This window comes from Bombyx mandarina, chromosome 25, assembly GCF_030267445.1.
Source record: "Bombyx mandarina strain Sakado chromosome 25, ASM3026744v2".
NCBI lineage: Eukaryota > Metazoa > Arthropoda > Insecta > Lepidoptera > Bombycidae > Bombyx > Bombyx mandarina.
The window spans coordinates 128541-148621 of NC_143231.1; the positions used below are offsets into that span (position 1 = coordinate 128541).

Below are 20081 nucleotides of genomic sequence, written 5' to 3' on the forward strand. Positions count from 1 at the left end.
CACGTGCAGCTGCAGGAGGCACGTTCATGGCGATGCCTCCGGTGCTTTGGCACCGGGCACGGCCTCGCCAAGTGCCCGTCGGCTGTGGATCGCAGCGGACTTTGCTTCCGTTGCTGTCAGCCCGGACACAAGGCAGCCTCCTGCACCGCTGCAACACCGCACTGCGTGTTGTGTGATGCAGCGAAACGGCGGGCCGATCATCGGGCCGGGGGTCCGGCCTGTCTTTCCGCACCCTCCTCCACAAAGAGGAGGCGTGGCGGGAAAAAGAAGAAGAAGTCAGAGGAAGAGCCGGCTGCGTGTGAAACAGCCGGCCCGTCAGTTCCCGCCGCGGCCGTCGGGCCGCAAGGCGGGACGGAAGACGAGGGAGCGATGGACGTGATACCTCAATAATGGATCACGTCCATCGCTTCCTTCAAGCGAACGTGAACCACTCCGCCAGGGCGCAGGATCTCCTCGTCCATACCATGGCGGAGTGGTTCATCGACATCGCGATCGTCGCGGAGCCATACTTCGTACCTTCCGACCGGGAGGACTCCTGGGCCGGAGATGTCGATGGCTCCGTGGCGATCGTGATGCGACAGTCGGTGGCGTTACCCCCCCTTGGAATGGTGGCCAGGGGATCTGGGTACGTCGTAGTTAGGGTCGACGAAACTGTCGTGATCGGGGTGTACTTCTCTCCGAATAGGAGTCTCGCCGAGTTCGAGCAGTTCCTGGGTGGGCTCGAGCCGTTGGTTCATCGCTTCGAGTCTCGCCCAGTGATACTAGCGGGGGACCTCAACGCTAAATGTACGGCGTGGGGATCCCCCCGCACGGACTCGCGTGGCGAGTTCCTGTCGGAGTGGGCTTTCGCGACCGGCCTCTGTCTCCTAAACAGAGGTTCGGTCGCGACCTGCGTGCGCTGGAACGGGGAATCACACGTGGACGTATCGTTCGCGTCTCCGTCCGCCGCGCGCCGTGTCTGTGGTTGGCGTGTCCTCGAGGGGGCGGAGACGCTCTCGGATCATCGGTTCGTCCGATTTGAGCTCTCCGCTTCCACCTCGTTGAACGCGCCGGCCGAAGACGCCCGCGGCGAGGAGGAGCTCCCGCGTAGTGCTCCCCGGTCATTCCCGCGATGGGCACTGAAGCGCCTGAACAAGGTGCTTGCGGTGGAGGCGGCCACAGTGGCCGCGTGGGCGCCGATGCCCGCGCGTCTAGTTGACGTGGAGTCGAAGGCCGAATGGTTCCGGGGCACGATACGTCGCGTCTGCGATGCTGCGATGCCCTGGGTCAACGGTCGCGCTCCGCGTGGCGGTGCGTATTGGTGGACGTCCGAGATCGCGCTCCTTCGAGAGGAGTGCGTCCGGGCGCGCCGCCGAAGCGCTCGCCACCGCCGTCGCCGCCTTCGCGATGCGAACTTCGCGGAGGTGGCGACCCGCCTGCATGCCGACTGCCGTCAGAAGCAGGAGGCACTGCGGCGGGCCATCGGCGAGGCCAAGTCTCAGAGCATGAAGACGCTTCTGGAGACGCTTGACAAGATCCTTGGGGGCGCCCGTACCAAACAGTCCGCAAGAAATTGCGGCCGTGGGCGCTCCCGGTGACGGAGCGTCTCCAGCCTCAGCAGCTGCTGGAGATTGTCTCCGGGCTGTTCCCGCGGATGGAGAGGGGCTTTGAGCCCCCTTCCATGGGCGCGCCACCACGCGGTAGCGTGAGCGGTGATGATCCATTTACGGATACCCGGTCGAGGGGGGTAACGGACCGGGTTATGTCGGACCCTCAACACCTGCAGATCGTTGAGTCTCACATACCTCGCGCGCCCCCTAGGCGCGGGGACCTCGTAGGAGGTTCGGCACCCGGCCCGAGAAAAAAAAAAAAAAAACGTGACAAAAATCAACTCAATATCCGGGTTACGAATGTTTCGTGGATCATGAGTTTGTCGATTTATAAAACAAATGCTAAGAGACGACAACCTGTAATTAATTCTAAAGTAGAGTAATGTAGTTAGTAGACGTGGCGTTGCGCGCGTCGCCGTCTCCATCCCAGCGTCATTGGTCGTGATTAAATAGATTATATCCCCTGTAACTGCGGCCTTGCTCAGTCAAAGTACCATCCATCTCAGCACGACCTACTTATTTCTGTCGCGGACTAGTCACTTGCCCCGGTGTGGAGGTCGGGACAGCTATCAGACATCACCAGAACGACGCAGTCTTATGTGTCAGGATGGGAGACGGCACTCCCCTTGTGACTGTTAGGAGCAACCGCTTATTCCCAGGCGGGCTGTCAGGTCATATGAATGCTTACCCGAAGTTGGAATCGAACATATGACCCTCAGCCCGGCCATTAAGAGCCCTAGCTATAGCGCCACCGGGTTATTGCGACTGACCGATTATCTTTAATAATGAACATTTATTATAATCTCTGTCGAAGATAAACAAAATAAATTTTGAAAGATGCACCTCTCTGAGCAATCCGGAATTGTTAACATGACGGGACAGCTGGGAGCCACAGCGGAATACAAAGCGAACCTGCGAGATATGGAGATAACACACGCACACACACACGCAGGTATCTGCGCGTTGCAGAGGACCGGTTCCTGGATCGCATAAGTTGCTAAGACATCCCAACAGAACCCAGTGACTACCTCATTGACATTCTGACCTCCACGGGCTCCAGTAGCACTTAACACCAGGTGGCTCATGAGACCCACTCTATTCACCTAGAACATAAACTCTGAGTGTAAAGATTGTGTCGAGACAGACGACTAATTCTGTGACGCTTTAAACTTTAAACTAAAACCTAATATTTTGTCCTTTAATCAGCTCATCTTAATTTCAGTACAAAATTATAAAAGAAATAGTCTATACATTGTATTCTAAGGTTGTTTTCTTGTAAAATATATTCGTTTTGATGATGGATAAGGCGAGGCACGCATGGCGCGACCGCGGCTTCATATGTATGAGAACGCATAATACTGATCTGTTTGATAAACCCTTCGTACAAGCTCAGTCCTGACACTTTTCAGTATTTTTAATATTCATTTTCAAAAGTCAACAAACCCTGCAATTTCGATTTCAATAAAACTTGGCTGTTTTTTTTATTGCTTGGATGGGTGGACGAGTTCACAGCCCACCTGGTGTTAAGTGGTTACTGATGCCCATAGACATCCACAACGTAAATGCGCCACCCACCTTGAGATATGAGTTGTAAGGTCTCACTATATTTACAACGGCTGCCCTTCAAACCGAAACGCATTACTACTTCACGGCAGAAATAGGCAGGGTGATGGTACCTACCCATTTAACAACTAACTTTCGTCTAAATTTTTTTTGTTTGGGTAGGCCTCCTACAAGATGAACACAGATAAAGAGAAGCAGTCTAGACAATCTCTTATTTATTTTTGTTGGTTTCTTAACGTTTTAGTTTGAATACAATGTTGTATGTCAACAAGCAGGTAATAGTTAAAATTATTATCTTTAATAAATGAAGGCACAACATGAACACGCTACATCGTCTGTTTGAATTGAATCGTTTCAAACAACAAACAATGTCTCTTCAACGAGCTTCAAACAAAACACAGCTTTGTGTTCCAGTGTGACGTTTTATTTACAATGCTTGTTTGAATGGACGTTTAGCTTGAAGAGTGATGGCTCGTCATTTGTCGAGTGCTGTTGACTGAGCGTGTGTGGGTTTCTTTAAATGCACGCCCACGGTTTCAGCGGGAAATTAAATTATTATTTTTGATGACCTGGTTTTGTGCAGTTATTATCTAAAATTCATAGCACTAGATAGAGAGGGACGAAAATAATTCTACATCTACCTATCTTTCAGCCCACAGAAGTACACTGCTGGACATAAGCTTTCTCCAAGCCTCGCTAATAATATGCAGAAAAACCATTCGACATATTATTATCACAGTTTTAATTTATTAATTATTACAGCGCGACGGTCTTGTCGGAGTGTTCGCAACAGGATGAATGTCTAGCACTTTATTAATTATTAACGGATGGAAGGATTCCGGCTAGTGCCAAAGCCTTGTTGCTTAACTGACTGAAGACTGGTGGTAGGACTTCTTGTGACTCCGCACGAGTAGGTACCACCGCCTTGCCTATTTCTGCCGTGAAGCAGTAATGCGTTTCGGTTTGAAGGGTGGGGCAGCCGTTGTAACTATACTGAGACCCTAGAACTTATATCTCAAGATGGGTGGCGCATTTACGTTGTAGATGTCTATGGGCTCCAGTAACCACTTAACATCAGGTGGGCTGTGAGCTCGTCCACCCATTTAAGCAATAAAAAAAAAATATATATACCTAGTCAGGTCATAAATTCTGTCACATGTTTAATGTAAAATAATTGAAACAAGTTTATTCATTATGTAACCATTCATATACCAAAATGAACTTAACAAAACATAGATTCTTATGACACTAAATTTTATTCGAAATGACCTCCGTGATTTTGAATACAGGCATTCAATCTGCGCGGCCAGACGTCTATCGCAGCACGAACGAGGTCCATGTCAATATCGGCGGCTGCCTTAATCAAGGATGTCTTGAGTGACTCCAAATTGGGATGAGGCTTTGAGCACACTTTTTCCTCCAAGTGTTGCCATATCTTGTAATCTAACGGATTCAAATCTGGACTGTAGGAGGTCCAGTCTTCGTGCCGGATGAAGTCGATTTCACGCGCCGCCAGCTAGTCTTGTGTGCTCTTCGCTCTATACGCTGGCGCCGAATCTTGTTGGAATACCCAGTGCCTGTTATTGAACATGGTATGAGAAACAGGTTCCACAAGGTTCGTCAGGACTGTATTTTGATACACAACTGCATTCGTTTTTACACCTTTCTCACAAAAATGTACCTCTGTTAAGCATCAATAAGAAACTCCCAAACATACCATGAGCGAGGATGGAAAATGACCTCGTTGGACACGCGGAATACGGTTGCTCGCTTCTTCACTACTGTGTGCGTACATCTTAACATTTTGTTTGTTGTAGCTCTCTTCTACGGTAAAAAATTTTTCATCCGAAAAAAGAATTTCCCGATATTTTTTCCCGCGTACCGCTTCAACAAAGCGCGGCATCTCTTCAGTCTCAGGTCCATTAGACGAGCATTCAAACGATGTCCTGTTTTTCTTCGATATGCCCGAAGCCCTAAGTCTTCATTTAACACCCTTTTTACCGTGGTTCTGCTTAACCCCATCTGAAGGGCCAACAGTTTCTGCTTACGTTTGGGATTTCTTTGAATTCGCGCCTTCACAGCTTTCATCACTGCTGGAGTCCTAACAGACCGAGGGCGACCACTTCTTGACCTGTCATCTACACTAGAGTCTTCATTGTATCGTTTGATGGTACGATAAACGAATCTTTTCGTTATATTCAAAATTTTCAGTATGTTAAAAATTTGAATTGGCGCGTAACCGCAACGATGCAACGCAATAACTGCAACACGGTCTTCTTTAAGCGTCCACTCCATATTTAAAAATGAGTAAAATTCTAAAAGTATACATTTTTATTTTCATGAACAACTCGAAATTCGAATTCAATAAACTTTTTTGTGGCCAGCATTCTAAAAGAAAAGTTTTTACTGTGTGACAATACTTATGACCTGACTAGTTATATTAGGATATCCTATTTAACAATCCTATTTTGTTTTGCTGAGGGCACATACTATTTAGATTGCAATCCAGATTAGATCTAGGTACTACTTGTACGATTTAGCTAATATGTACTGTAACGATTGTAATTTGTTTTGTGCATCAATAAATTAAAAAAAAATTGCCCGGGCGCATCTGCTACTAGATCAAAACTCCGACCGGCTGAGACGATCTGATCCTATGGGTTAAATGCCACGCTGAAGATTTCTACGAGCACGCTGACCTGTGCATTAATTGCTCTCAGTGCTAGTAGTGGTGGCATCCAGAAGCACCGAGAGTGGATCAAATGAGTCCGCGACGCGTCTCTACTGTCGAAGTTAAACTCAAACAGAAGTTGTTAGATCGCGACGATTATACACGTTATTAAACTTTTGGAAATTAATGGAGCCTAAAGTTATTTCTTGCGCCTATTTTGTGATAAAATCATTTCGCTTATCTGGTATTTTGTTAATGTGCTTGTTAAAGAGTGAAATAAACTATAACATTAGTTCTAAAAGAGTCTTCAGAAGGTCCGGTGAACCTATATCTCAGCGGAGATGTCCAAGTTTTATATTTGTCAGAATTAAAAAAAAACATTAAAATCTGACATTTTACATTGCAATAATAGTGCACAGAATAAATATAAACAACGTACATATATATTAGAGTGCTCCGGCAGCTCACGCGAGCTACTGCAATATTTAGTTATTTATCTTTGTTTGTAAATATATTACCTCTAATATACAGGCAGAGAATACTATCACTATTGTCTTAGTGTAGATAGGAGAGTCAACGAATGTTGCAACTGAAATGAATTCATAAGGCACGGAAACAGTTAGATTCAATAAGCAAGTACAACAGTAGAAGATTGGAATACAATGTTAGTATTTGCGTGTATAAATAATTCATCGGGACATATTGTGGCTCCAGCTGCTCCCGCGCGTATTGCACGAAACAGAGAAATGGGACGGACTCGTACTGCAAGGAGTCCATTCGCAATACTCTTGAATGTAGACATGTCTATGGAATCCATGTTACCAGCTGAATTTAACTCGTTTTTGAATCATCATCATGATCAAATTCAAGTCGTTTGTATTTATGATGACTATACCATAAATTAAGAAACCATTAGTCTAGGCAGATGATAGACTTGTAAGGCTGACGGAGCTTTTCACTAGTTCCTGTTAGAAGCGCCGAGTCTGGACTCGTTAGGTTGGCTTGACGAGTCTCATTCGCGAGTCTGTTCATTCTGACGTTGTACGTTTATTTTATGTTTCAATTAATTTAGTCTGGGTGTATTTATTCTTTTTCATTATTATTCAGGAGTAGGAATTACGATTTAGGTACTGTACAAATGTGTGAACGAGGTCACACTTAATAACTACACAAGCGGGGGTCTCAACTCGCCTTTTGTCAAGAACACAAAAAAAATCCCTCCAGTAACTCGTAGCAGCAATATCGGCATCGTGCGGGGTATGTGGGACTTAATGATCTGCACATATCGGGAGCGAACCCCGGGCTTAAGAATATTTTTGGGACCCTACCCACCAAACGACTCCTCTTGCACTCTCTCACTCGACTTCCGATCTCCGCCCGGAATCTGTAATCTGAACAGAGTAGTTCGGGTTTCCGCAGCTAACCTGACCCGCGGCGTCACCCCGAAGATGCTGGTCTTCGCGGTACGTCGGCTCGAGCAGTATCGGCTAACCTCACCTGACCTAACTCTCTTACAAACCCTTACCCTTTAATTTGCAGAAGTAGCCATATCCAATCACTAGTGACGTCAAACCGGCAACTGGTTGTAAACCGAATTAAAGTACATTTATAAGCATTGTGAACATGTCGCCTGCACAAGGCGGGAACAAAAACATAATAAATGCTAACGGAAACATTAAAGAACGATAAGTATCCAATACAATTGTAAATAATATTTCCACAGCCCACTGTTAATGCGCGCGCCGTCCAGTGCAGCGGACGCAATGTTCGCGGGAATTATCAACTTTTTCTTGGTCTGTAGCGGTGCGCGGTGCTGTGATATTGACTTTGTTTAAAAACAACCAATAATAAAGGATTATCCGCGCTTTAAGACATCCAAGGTCCAAGTCTCGATAAATTTCAATAAATCAGGGTAAGGGTCCGCGCCCAAAACCTTACAGACTAAGTATCTATTATTTCATTAGATTTTATTACAAGAAATTATTCTATTCTCGTGGGCTTTTTGGCCGAGAAATTCATAGAACTATTGACGTGTGTATGCCGCAGGACTACAAAGGGCGCGTAGCTGTTGCGACGACGCTTCGATTCGACAACGAAATGTTGTGACGTTGTGAAATAAAGCACGGATTGCCCCGAAACGGTTTTCGAAAGCTACCGTCGACGTGTAGAGTGCTTCAAGTCAGTTTAGAAAACTCTAGTGATTGCCTCTTGAAGCGCCACTCGTGTGCGACGCAGCTTGAGGTAGTGGAGGAGCCAGTCGTCCAACTATATAATTTAGGATTTTCCCTTTACTAGTCTTCACTTTTCATAATATTGTGTTCATTGCAAATTAAATTGGCTGAAGGAATAAGAACATTAAGGCAGTCTATGAGATTTATTTTGTTATAATCAATTTGAACACAGCAGTTTCATTATTAGCATACATGGTCACGCGTACTAATCTGAAGAAAGAAAGTAAATTGTTTTAATTTTTATTGTTGCAGACGAGCTTGAGATCCATCTGGTATCGAGCGGTGGTAAGTAGAGGCCATAGACATTGTTGTATATGAAGCTGCATAATTACGCACTAGAGCGAACATTAAAGTTAATTTATGATCTATATATTAACCCTGTAAATATAAAAGTAAAGTTCGACTACTGCATGAACTTTTACTGTAATCGTTTGTCATCAAAATGCGGAGTGTCCATAACGGTGCATCCGACGGTAAGTCAGCGCGTCAAGTGTTATTACAACTTCTTACCGAAGCGCTCATCTCGAGTGAACTTTAAATGTTGCGTGCGAAGCGATGAGTGCTCGTTCTTTCAGTCTGTTCGGTCGACGGCTTCAAGTTGTGTCTCATTAGTTAGTGTGTCACACGATTTTAAAATAGCCTTTTAAAATTGACATAAAACATGACTTTTGGTAATGATTTTAGTTTTAAATCAGATCTAATCAGTTGAAAATTAAAACTAGCGACAAGCGTAAAGCGTAAGCGTAAATGAACTCACAGACCACCTCGTCTTAAGTTATCGTTGCAACTATAATTCCATGTTCTACTTTAAACATGCGATGATGGACTCTATTCGTTGGAAACAGCAGCTATCCTGCCTTTCATGACGGAATACATCAACAATCAACAAAAACGGCGAAACTAATATTTTCAACTACGTATATTGACAAAAAATCCCGTGGATATACACAGGACGCTGATTCCAACACGTCGTGAGATCAGCATGCTCTAACTTTATTAAATTCCATAAAAAGAAGAAATAAAAATAAAGAAACACAAATAAATATAAGTTAAGTAGAGTCGGTCCGAGCGTCACGATCCTTGTTTACTGCTAATGGAGAGATAGTTGCAATTAATTCTGTCTTTATCACGATGTAGAGTCCGTTAACTGATATTATATGTACTTTTGAATCTTGTGTAAAGAACATAATTGTATAATAAATTTGATCTCCGTAAGATTTTAAGGAACAAGAATGTAACCAACAGGTTAGGCAACTATTACGCAAACACAATAAGACTTCTATTTCATGTGTTTCTGGAAGACGATAATACTCAGGACACCACCTCTATAACTTTTTGATAGTTTTGTATCAGTTGTGACTTCGAGGCTAATCACCCGAAGTACTTAATTAATTATATTAAATGAAGTTTTTGCTTCCATCTTTGATCTCAATGATGGAAGCGAAATCTTTGATCTCAATCTCATTATGATGAAAAAATTTAAAATTGAACAAGCCCGAGTCTGATTTGTGAATCGGATCCTCATAATCTAACCAGCCAGCCAAGCTATCTGCTGTTGCTTCTGTCGTTGCTGTCCTTGAGCAATAGTTACCACATACAATCTGATGCATTAAGTGCAAAGGTGTCTATTTTTTTTTTTATTGCTTAGACGCGTGGACCAGCTCACAGCCCACCTGGTGTTAAGTGATTACTAGAGCCTATACACATCCACAACGTAAATGCGCCACCCATCTTGAGATATAAGTTCTAAAGTCTCAAGTAGAGTTATAACGGCTGCCCCACTCTTCAAACCGAAACGCATTACTGCTTCACGGCAGAAATGGGCAGGGTGGAGGTACCTACACGCGCGGACTCACAAGAGATCCTACCACCAGTAAAAATTATATTCGGTGGCACAATCAAATAAAACAATGCGTCGCGGACATATGTAACGACAGTGCCAATAAATCGCGGCGATCATAAACAGCAACGCCCAAAAAAGTGAAAGGGCACTTGGATATCCCAAATGGCTCGGTGGCCGCGGCTATTAATTGGTAGATAATTGAGCGTGAGTGCGCCGTACTCAGATATTGTTATTAGCGTTTCGGCGTCACGCTACCGACTTTGGACGCAGTGCACGTTCGAACAGTCAATCAACTTGTCGAAAATTTTCTGATATATTTTAATTTTGTTTAATATTTTTCAGAGAATCATATCAACCTTTAATGTTCTGTACGGTTTTTGTTCGGAAAACATGGACAGGATCGCCGAGTCCTGAAGCAGCTGCCAGTACTCACCCTTCTTCTCACTTATCTAATAACTCTATTTGAGAACCGGTGGCAAGATGGGGTTACTGAAGCTGGAACAATATTGTGTCTGTATCATCAGATTTTGTACGAAGCTCATTAACGGTAGAAATTTATAAGAAACTAGCTGACCTGGCAGACTTTGTAGTGTAGTTTTGTATAAAATAAACTTAAAACAAACAGAAGGAATCCGACCGACGGGGTTACACATCAAAGGAAAAACAAAATTGTTATTTTTATTTAATTCCGACCATTTTCATATTTGTCTACCTTTTAAACCTTCTCTGGACTTCCACAAATAATTCAAGACCAAAATTAGCCAAATTGGTGTAGCCCTTCTCGAGTTTTAGCGAGACTAACGAATGTATAGATATAATAAAAACTAGATTCCAATTGGGATGACCTAAACTTCTAGAACACTGCGAATTGTTGATCTTCCAAGTTAAGAAATGGGAATGCTGCCTAATACTTGCTTAAAATACTGTAAATTCGTGTTCCAATACAGTGTGCTCAGGGTTGCTACACTGCGGCCGAGCAGCCGGGCGCCGACCGCCGCGAGCTGATATAATTACCTAATTGTCGGTTAGAGCCGTCCGTGGAGCAGCTCCTATGATCTCTTAACGTTTATAATAATTCTACTTTCTATTCTCAATTTATTGTTATGAGAAGTCACTGAATATTTTGATATTACAAGAAACGTACGTGTGTGTGTGTGTGTTTTACTAACAATCGGCTCATACCAGTACATAAGTCGGACGTCCTCTAAGATGAAGGAGTAGTATTTTTTCTCCTACCTACGCCGAAAGTTCGGTTTTCGTCCCGTTGTATAGGGAAGAAAGTGTAACTTTTCCTCCCTGGGTACTGACAGGTGCGCATGCGCGTTAGTGTCTACGTCTGCTCTCACGCACCTAAAATTCGCCGCCATTGTTGTGCTCGGGTAATTTGCAATATTGTATTTAGTGTAAAAGTGAAATAAACAAAAGGCAATAAAATTTAATAGTGAAGTATTAAACAAAGATGAGTTCATCAGACAGTTCTTGTTCAATTAGTAGTAGTTTATTTAAAAATTAAAAAACAGTTAAATTGTTTTTTTTACAATGTCGAACTTTCGGCCTGGTAGGAGAAAAAATAGTATGTACAATGTACTATTTAGTGACCTTTAAATTATTGTCACTGTACAAGAGACCTGAATGACGTGAACACTTTCCTATCGCGGTAGAAGGTTCAAATAGGATACCTCGGGACACGAGGACAATACGAGAGCTTGCGAGGCACCGCCCGCAGTCCCTATACGCTTCCGTTTCCTGACGGAACACGCAGAGGGGGAGGCAGGGAAGTAAGACCATTTAATTACGTTACGGAACCAAGTTAGGATGACCTTCAAATTAGGATTCAGTTACCAGGATAGACTCGGTGATGATAGCGACGTAGAATATAACTTTACAGTCATCGTGGCCTAAAGGATAAGACGTCCGGTGCAAAGGTGTGTAGCGATGCACCGGTGTTCGAATCCCGCAGGCGGATACCAATTTTTCTAATGAAATACGTACTTAACAAATGTTCACGATCGACTTCCACGGTGAAGGAATAACATCGTGTAATAAAAATCAAACCCGCAAAAATTCTAATTTGCGTAATTACTGTTGGTAGGACCTTTTGTGAGTCCGTGTTTCTGCCGTGAAGGAGTAATGCGTTTCGGTTTGAAGGGCGGGGCAACCGTTGTAACTATACTTAAAACCTTATAACTCTTATATTTCAAGATGGGTGGCGCATTTACGTTATAGATTTCTATGGGTTCCGATAACCACTAACGACCACACCACACAACCTACGCAAGAAAAGAAAAAAAAATTTGATGTATAAATTAAAAGAGTATGAAATCGTCAAACACAATGTTCGAAAAATATTAACGACTGTTCATGAAGTGTAATCAAAACTAAAACACGAACCTGCGGTCAATGACCGCTACACTCATGAACTTAATCTTTTAAAAATATACAGTTCAATTAAAACTACCTTTAAAGTTGTATAAATTGTTTGAAAAAAATGTCATCTATCTACTACCTATCTACTTGATGTTGTCCACAGATGTCAGAAGTTGATGACGTAATATAAATTACTAGTGGTCCCGCAGTAGTCGAAATTCGATTATAATTAAATGAATTGTAAGTTTGTACACTATCATGATTGTATTTTATACTTCTATAATTACAAATTTCGCCAAGGCTACACTATAAAAATATTAACAAAGACAAACAATATTTTATGTATTCTCAATTTGACAACAGACGTCAAGAACAAAAGTTTGACAATAAATAGTATGCATGCGTGTGTGCGTCAAATACATGGTATGTAATGTGTGTAATGTTTTCTTTATTGATTTAATGTATATTTTATGCATTATTTTAAAAAAATATTAGCATTGTGCACTTCTTCTCTATATTCTCTATAAGTGTGGAAAATTTCATACTACTCCGTCCGCGCAATTTTCGTAAAAAGGGATACAAAGTTTTTGCTTCACGTATTAATATATAGATAATATAGATACTAATGCTATAAATGTTAATATTTGTTGAACAAAATGAACTAATTTAGCTGATATTTCGCACAAAGATAATTTAAAGCCTGCATTAACCTGAGATTTCTTAATTATAGTTAATGATCACAAACAGAGCAACGCCGAGTGTATCTGTCATGTGACGACGATGGACACGACGACGTTTTCGTTTACGTACCCACGGACACGGCTACGTACAAACCGACTGATAATATAATCTGTAGACTAGATAGTGACATAACAACTCCGTATCCCGGGAAGTACGTGTTTCATTCTATCTGAAAATTGGACCGAAATATAATAAAACTTGCCTGGATAATTTACAACATAAATCGAATACAAACAGACTTGTCCCAAATGGCTATACGAGTAAAAATGTATAAAATTACCAACAAAAAACCCAGCACGTTTGTTGCTTTTTATAAACAAAAAACTTAACACGTCATTTAAGCTTCTATTAAAGTTCTATATTGGGAGCTTTGATCCGTAATAACCTTGACTCGTTCAAATATAATTTATCATTATGTTACATAAGTACACATAACGTCAGAATTATAGTAAAGCTGTAGGAAGCTTTTGGAAGCTCATTAGTAATAGTGACTTGCGCTCGTTCGTGGGAGACGAGCTTAATTGAACGGAATTCATCAATTTATATAATTGTATGTATTTGGGTTTAGCTCTTTAACCGACTTTAAATATAAAGTAAGGTATTCAATCCGGCTTGAGTTCGAATTTCATTACAAAATCTGGACAGGACAGGATTGGATAAGTAGTGGCAACGGGCAGACAGAGTTAGAGCCGCGTGTCTCCTGCCTCATGCCCAGGTAGACGTAACCAACATTCATCTCCGCCGAACTGCAGAGACTGGCTTCGACTAAGTTCAATCAGTACAACGTCGGTAGATTCTCACCACTACAACAATACAACGTATAACTCTGCGCAGTCAGGGCGGCGGGCTGCTGGCGTCGTCTCTATACAACCACAAGCACAACCTGAACCGACGCATTCACGTCGCGATTATTACGATACCTGCTGAACATCAGGTGAGCCGTGAGCTCATCCACCAAGTATCGTCTGGTGGCGGCCACCAAACACATCCTTGTTCGCGTAAATGTAATATCTGATCCGTGTATTATTAAACTAATTAGTTGAACAGCAGATCAGCATGCGGATTGGTAATCAATAACAATAAATCGGTTGATCTTTGAGCGTCGACGTGGGAACGCGTCTGCAATCCAATAGGGGTTTACCTTCGGACAGAATTATGCACTGCGCTATCACAATCTTGCATAATGTTTAAAAACAAATATTTGAGGGTTTAGTGTTGGTGACAGCGGAAAGCAATAACCGAAGGACGATTTAAGGATAACGTAAAGTAATCGCTAGGATTCGAACCTCCTCGATCTGCTTCTACACCTTCCCACAGTTCGTTCATTCTAATAGAATTTGAACTAGGTTTTATCATGGGATAAAAAAGGGGAGAAGGTAGTCCTTTTGTCCTTTGGCAGTTGTCCGGGGTTAATTGAGTTACTGACAGCGCTCAGCAGTCTGTCCCGGGCGGGACTGCGACACTTGGGTGAGAAACTAAATATCTTTATTGAAAAGTTATACTACTAAAAAGTTTAATATCTAGAACTTACTTATGCCAAACAATTAGTTGCCAGTCTTGCCAGACTCGACTCCCGTGGTATCATTTTAATAATTGATTCCTAGTACGCAGCCCGCTGTAAGTAATAACACGCCCTACCATTTAAGTAGGTCCGCCTAGCCAGCTCCAGCATGAATAATAAAACGCAAGTAAACAGTGCGGCGAGTACACAACCAGACTGTACAGACTGTATCGCGCTCAACCCCCGCGATACACTTGCATAATGAGAGGACAGAGCGCTCCACACTGCAAGCTACGAGCTATACCTAATAGATATCTAAATTATTCTTAGAGTACTGAGATACTATTGCACTTCTTTCAAATGGATTAAAAACGGAGGTGAGCTTAGGAGGGATCATAATTGAGGATGAATTACTGCAAGTCATTAAAAACCAGTCAAGTATAATACTTGCGAATTAAAACAAAAACCACTCACACACTAACAGCGACATGTGAGAACGCTCTCTGAAATCGAGAATATACGGACTAATTTAAGTATGTAGTAACATCGCGACGGACACACTGTGTTTTAATCACTGAGAATTGTGTGATATATATCTAATTACCGATAGCAGTACATCGATATCGGTGGATCTAAGTACATACAGTATACCAGTAACCTGCCAGCGGACCCGTTTGTCAGTGTATCGCAAAAAAATAGTGTTTCTAATCACTCGAACTGGTTTGGGTAGTGAAGTGGTCACTCGTAGCCGGTGTGGTGTGGATTGCAGAGCATCAGAACGAATTAAGTATCGCTGGTAGTATTAAATATCGTTGAACATATAACTGACTGACTGAGTGGTCGAAATATTTAACGATATATAGAATTTTAGAAACTGTATTGTTGATCGTTCTTACTAAATTAAATGCAATTGATTTTTTGAACGAATTTAAGTAATTCGAATTCCCAAACGAAAATATAGCACAAATATTTAAAAACATGTCACCAGCATCTAGTAGCTTGACTTCTGTTAGCTTCCACTGTGAATAGCGCTACCATATAATCTGAGTACAGAATACATTACGCGGTCAATGAGACAGTAACAACGTGTTACTGTTACACTCCAATATTAATGTTGCGCATTGGTACTAACAATTAGTTAGATATAAGCTCTTTCCTAAGCCCAGCGCGGCCAGCGACTGAGCTTTGCACTACTTATATGAAATTTGCAAAGTAAGCGCACACCAAGTGCACTCGGCAACACATCGTTGTTAAGGTGACAATCTAATTTAGACAGAAGACAGTAAGTAGTACATGAAGGTAGTTTGTTAATTTTTTTAAATATTTTAATAAATAGCTGGTCTAAAATCCTAAAGATTGTGCTTCCTCTCTAAGCTTCAACAAAATTATGAAAAAATCTGAATAAGTTTTGGTTCTTTTTTTAATTACTCTCTACAAAATGTAACACATGACATCGCGGTAGAAATAGGGGGAAATTGAAAAGGGGCAGTGTAGCCGCACAGCTTTAGAAATCATCGCACTACCCACCGTTAGAGCAGAGTTCATTCCTACTACACAAGTAGACTTATGGTATCGTTAGTATTTGGAAGGAACTCCCGTTGTTACGGGCGTGCTATGACATGCCCTACTATAAAAGTAGCTTGATAAGAGCCCCCTGTACTTCTGCTACTGGTAATGTGTACGTAAGGACGGCGACAGCAAACATTTACGGTCAAGTGGACCACAAGCTTGCCCGCTCACGATCGTAATAAAAACGATGAACTCCATGCCGTATATGAAACCACAATATTCCCTATTGATGATCACAGTAATCATTTACCACTTGATGACCGTTTAAACCGCGAAACGTTCCGACCATGAGAACAAGCGAACCACTGCCGGTAGGTTGTGGTCACCGTTGCCATGTACCATATTATGTTTAGATGCTTTTATATTATTATGAATCGTTTTCTGTGTGAATTTTGATGGCGTGGCGTGGTTTGGCGAAGAATGTTAATGGAGTAGATTTAAGGCGAGCAGGCTCCGACACACACGGGTTGTTGTAATATTCATGCTTCAAGACAAGTAAATAACTGCCTTTAATTGATATTTTACAAAACCTTTAGGCATTTCACATGTATGTTTAAAATAGTGTAATATATCATAAAATTTAGTTAAAAGTTGACGTTGATAATTGACTGTTCAATACCATTTTCACTTGTGAAGATTAGCACAATAACAGTTCCTGTCGTGATTCTATTTGTTAATATTAGATTGCCATAATAGCTTGAAGACTATGATCACGCAAGCCAGCCTTGTCGATGACATTGTCAGTAATTCACTATGCTCCTATACGATAGTACAAATCGTGTTAATGACGGCTGAGGAGAGCACAGTTAAGGGGTGGGGGCGACACTAAGGCATTCACACTTGAACACCATCAAACAGCAGTCTGAGAGTTTTGAATCAGCGTACTGCGATCGCCAATCGACATTTCCTAATGGTGGACCATTATTGTATACCAGCCTGCCTAATTCTGCTACGAAGCAGCAATGCGTTTCATTTCGTGGTGGGAAAGAATAATACACTTGAGATTTCGTCCTTATGGCGAGTGTGCCAACATCTGAAGACAGTCAAGACCAATTACCCCGCATGCCCCTTAGGCGCGGATACCTCGTAGGAGGTACGGCATCCTGCCCGAAAAAAAAGGGTGGCCGCATGCACATTATGATGGACTCCCGTTCTTGGCAAACTATGATTTCTCGTGGTGACAGTCTTCCTGCTACGTCAGTGAGCTTGTTTGACCATCAAGTAAGGAGGAAGCGGCTTGTCTTGCGATTAGTCCGGGACGTTGCCCATCAAATGAAACATTCTGAAAAAAGAAAATTCCGTTTTGTTCCCGTTCATATTAAAGTTACTACCCGCTAGTAGCTCACATGGTTTTAAGTTTTAATGGCGTTAAGTCTAAGATATTCAAGTTAGTGCCCGCTAGTAACTCACGTGACTTTAAGTTTCTACCATCATTCACAAGCCAGGTCCGCGCCGAGCACGCCACACATAAATACTCGTGCAGCTAAAACCTCGCATTACGATGCCCGTCTACTGCGCGTACGTAAATCAGAAGCGTGAAACATCCGCAACTATTCTTCTATTAAATTTCAGTCATTCGAAGGAAAAGAGACTTTATCGCCGCGTGATAAGTGCTGTGAATTGGCATCAGTGCAATGACAGGAGTAATGAAAGCTACAGCGCTATGTATCTTAGAAACAGTGTAATCTTATAACTGTACGTTTGTAATGTGGTGAACAGTGAGGCAGGCGAGGCTGTGAGCAAGAAGCGGAGCGGTGTTGATATCCTTTTTCTTATTCCCGCATCTCTATATCAGTTCAAAAATACAACCCATTATTACTTCGCCGCAGAAATAGACAGGGTGATGGTAGTTATCCGTGCGGACGCATAAGACGCCCTACCATCAGTAATTACGGTAATTATTATACAATTTTGCGGGTTTCATTATTAGTACACGATGTTATCGCTTCATCGTGGAAGTAATTATAAAAACACTTATTTCATTATAAAAATGAGTGCCTCCTCGGGATTCCAATACACCGGGTGTCGTATTCTTTAGATCACGACGACTTCAAAATTCCTCTGTCATTTTAAGTGCTAATCATAGTTATCATAATGATAAAATTAGTACTCTGTGTATAAATTACACAGTTTCGAACAATTTTCAGTGAGTCAGCTGAACTTACCATTTATACCATAAAGTGGGGTGTAATCAAACTTGGCTTACAAACTTAGCAAACCTCTACTGAGACTGATGCTTCCTAAGTTCAGATTGTTTGCTCATCTTAAAATAAGTTATGCGTTACTGTTTCTCTCCGCACGCTGCACAGCAATGATATAGAATGGTATCGCCCAGTAGATCAGAGGCGCGTGATCTTGCAGCACCCAGCCCGGCGCGGCCCTTCATGTCCGACACCCAACAACGACTACCTATGAGTTATCAGCCACTATCAATTTTATATGGGAAGTAACAAAGACCGTAAAAAGAATGCTTTTATTTGTTGATACTATTCTATCTCAAGTCTAGTAAGAAGTATTGAAGAGTAGAGAAGCCTTCGTTGCATTAGATATGTCGCCGTCTCATTTCCTTGGTGATCAATCACCTAATATCGGAAGAGTATTTAGTTCGTCTTCATATTGAAGTAATAAATCAATAGCCGATTATAAGAAGGTTGTTATTTCCTAACACAAAGGAAAGATCTCCCGTGAAAAATGTCATTACTACAGACGGATCCGACGGTCCGTATGCTGCGAACCTGCTGCAATGTGCAAGATGCTATTTCTAACAGTTAATATTACTACACTAAAATACACACCATCTCGTAGAAGGAGGTGGCGGGGCACTAAAGAGACGCACAAGCCCACCGCCGTCGAGCGGGGGCCAGCGAGGCAGATTTCGCCCAAGCCCCTCTAACTGTTTCGGGTTCCCCTCACATGTCAGTTTGGGGATCGGCGTGGGGGGCCTGAAAAGACGACGTGCAAGCTGCACGCGTTTTACGCAAGAGCATCCGGGGAATGGAAGCCCGGCTATCCTCGTCCCACGCTGGTTCTGACCCAGCGGGGTATTCTCTCTTCTATCTTTTCATAAGTTCTGTTGCATGCAAGGTTCGAACGTGGGTTATTGAACGACAAAAGGTTTTAGTCGATTCGACTCGACTCCGACATAACCCACCCGCCATCCCCAGTGGAGGGCGAAAGTCCGGCGATTTCCTATTGACCAAAAAAATATATATTTATTCGTACATTTAACAATATTTACCGAAACGATACTTCCAATTAATTGTAGCATAAAAGAAAGATTTTATTTCTTTTATCTTTCCGCTACATTCACCGCAGAAAGGCGAGCCAGGACTCAGCTCTCTACGACTCCAGTACTTAAGTAGCGGAGTTCCTGGTAGTCGGACATTTACGACATTTCAAAGTCCGAGAGCTAGTACAGTCTGCATTCAGACTTTTATCTCTCAGCAACAGGACAGACCAATTAAAGTTGTACGCGTTATAGATCTACTTTTATATTGCACGAGCGGCGCGGCGGCGGCGGCACTCCGTGCTCCGGCCGGGCCTAGTCCACGGATATTAACATAAACACCGGCGCTACACTCGCTTAAACACTCTGCCAGCCACAACAACCAATCTTACAGAATACCAACGACTTCAGTTCCGGTATCCACCGCGTCATTCTACACACACTCACACCTCTGTAATGGGCAAGTTTACGAGCAAGATCTAATTTGGGTGCGGCCGATACGACGACGAAACTATCACAGAAACGCTATTAAACGAATAATGGTAATATGTTAAACTAGCATTAACTTAACCATTTCACATTAGAAAATGTGAAATTAAGTTCAATTAAGCCATAAAAGTAATTTTATTTAATTAATTATGTGTTAATTAATTATTTAAATCAAAGAAAATATTAAGGCATTAATTGTTTTTAATAATCATCATATTTAAGCAACACCTAGACGCTGTCTCTTACAAAGGTATATTTTCAAAGCTCTTTAAGAAAAAAACGTTTGTTTGA

The 20081-nt window shown here is 42.3% G+C and overlaps 1 protein-coding gene across 1 annotated transcript; it reads left to right on the plus strand.

The window, feature by feature from the left end:
• Positions 1-464: 464 nt before the first annotated feature.
• On the plus strand, positions 465-10907 carry LOC149499808 (uncharacterized). The gene is made up of 4 exons (XM_089738548.1): positions 465-1086; positions 1195-1530; positions 7048-7286; positions 10845-10907. The coding sequence occupies exons 1-4, from the start codon at positions 465-467 to the stop codon at positions 10905-10907; spliced, it is 1260 nt and encodes a 419-aa protein (XP_089594674.1).
• Positions 10908-20081: the final 9174 nt, after the last annotated feature.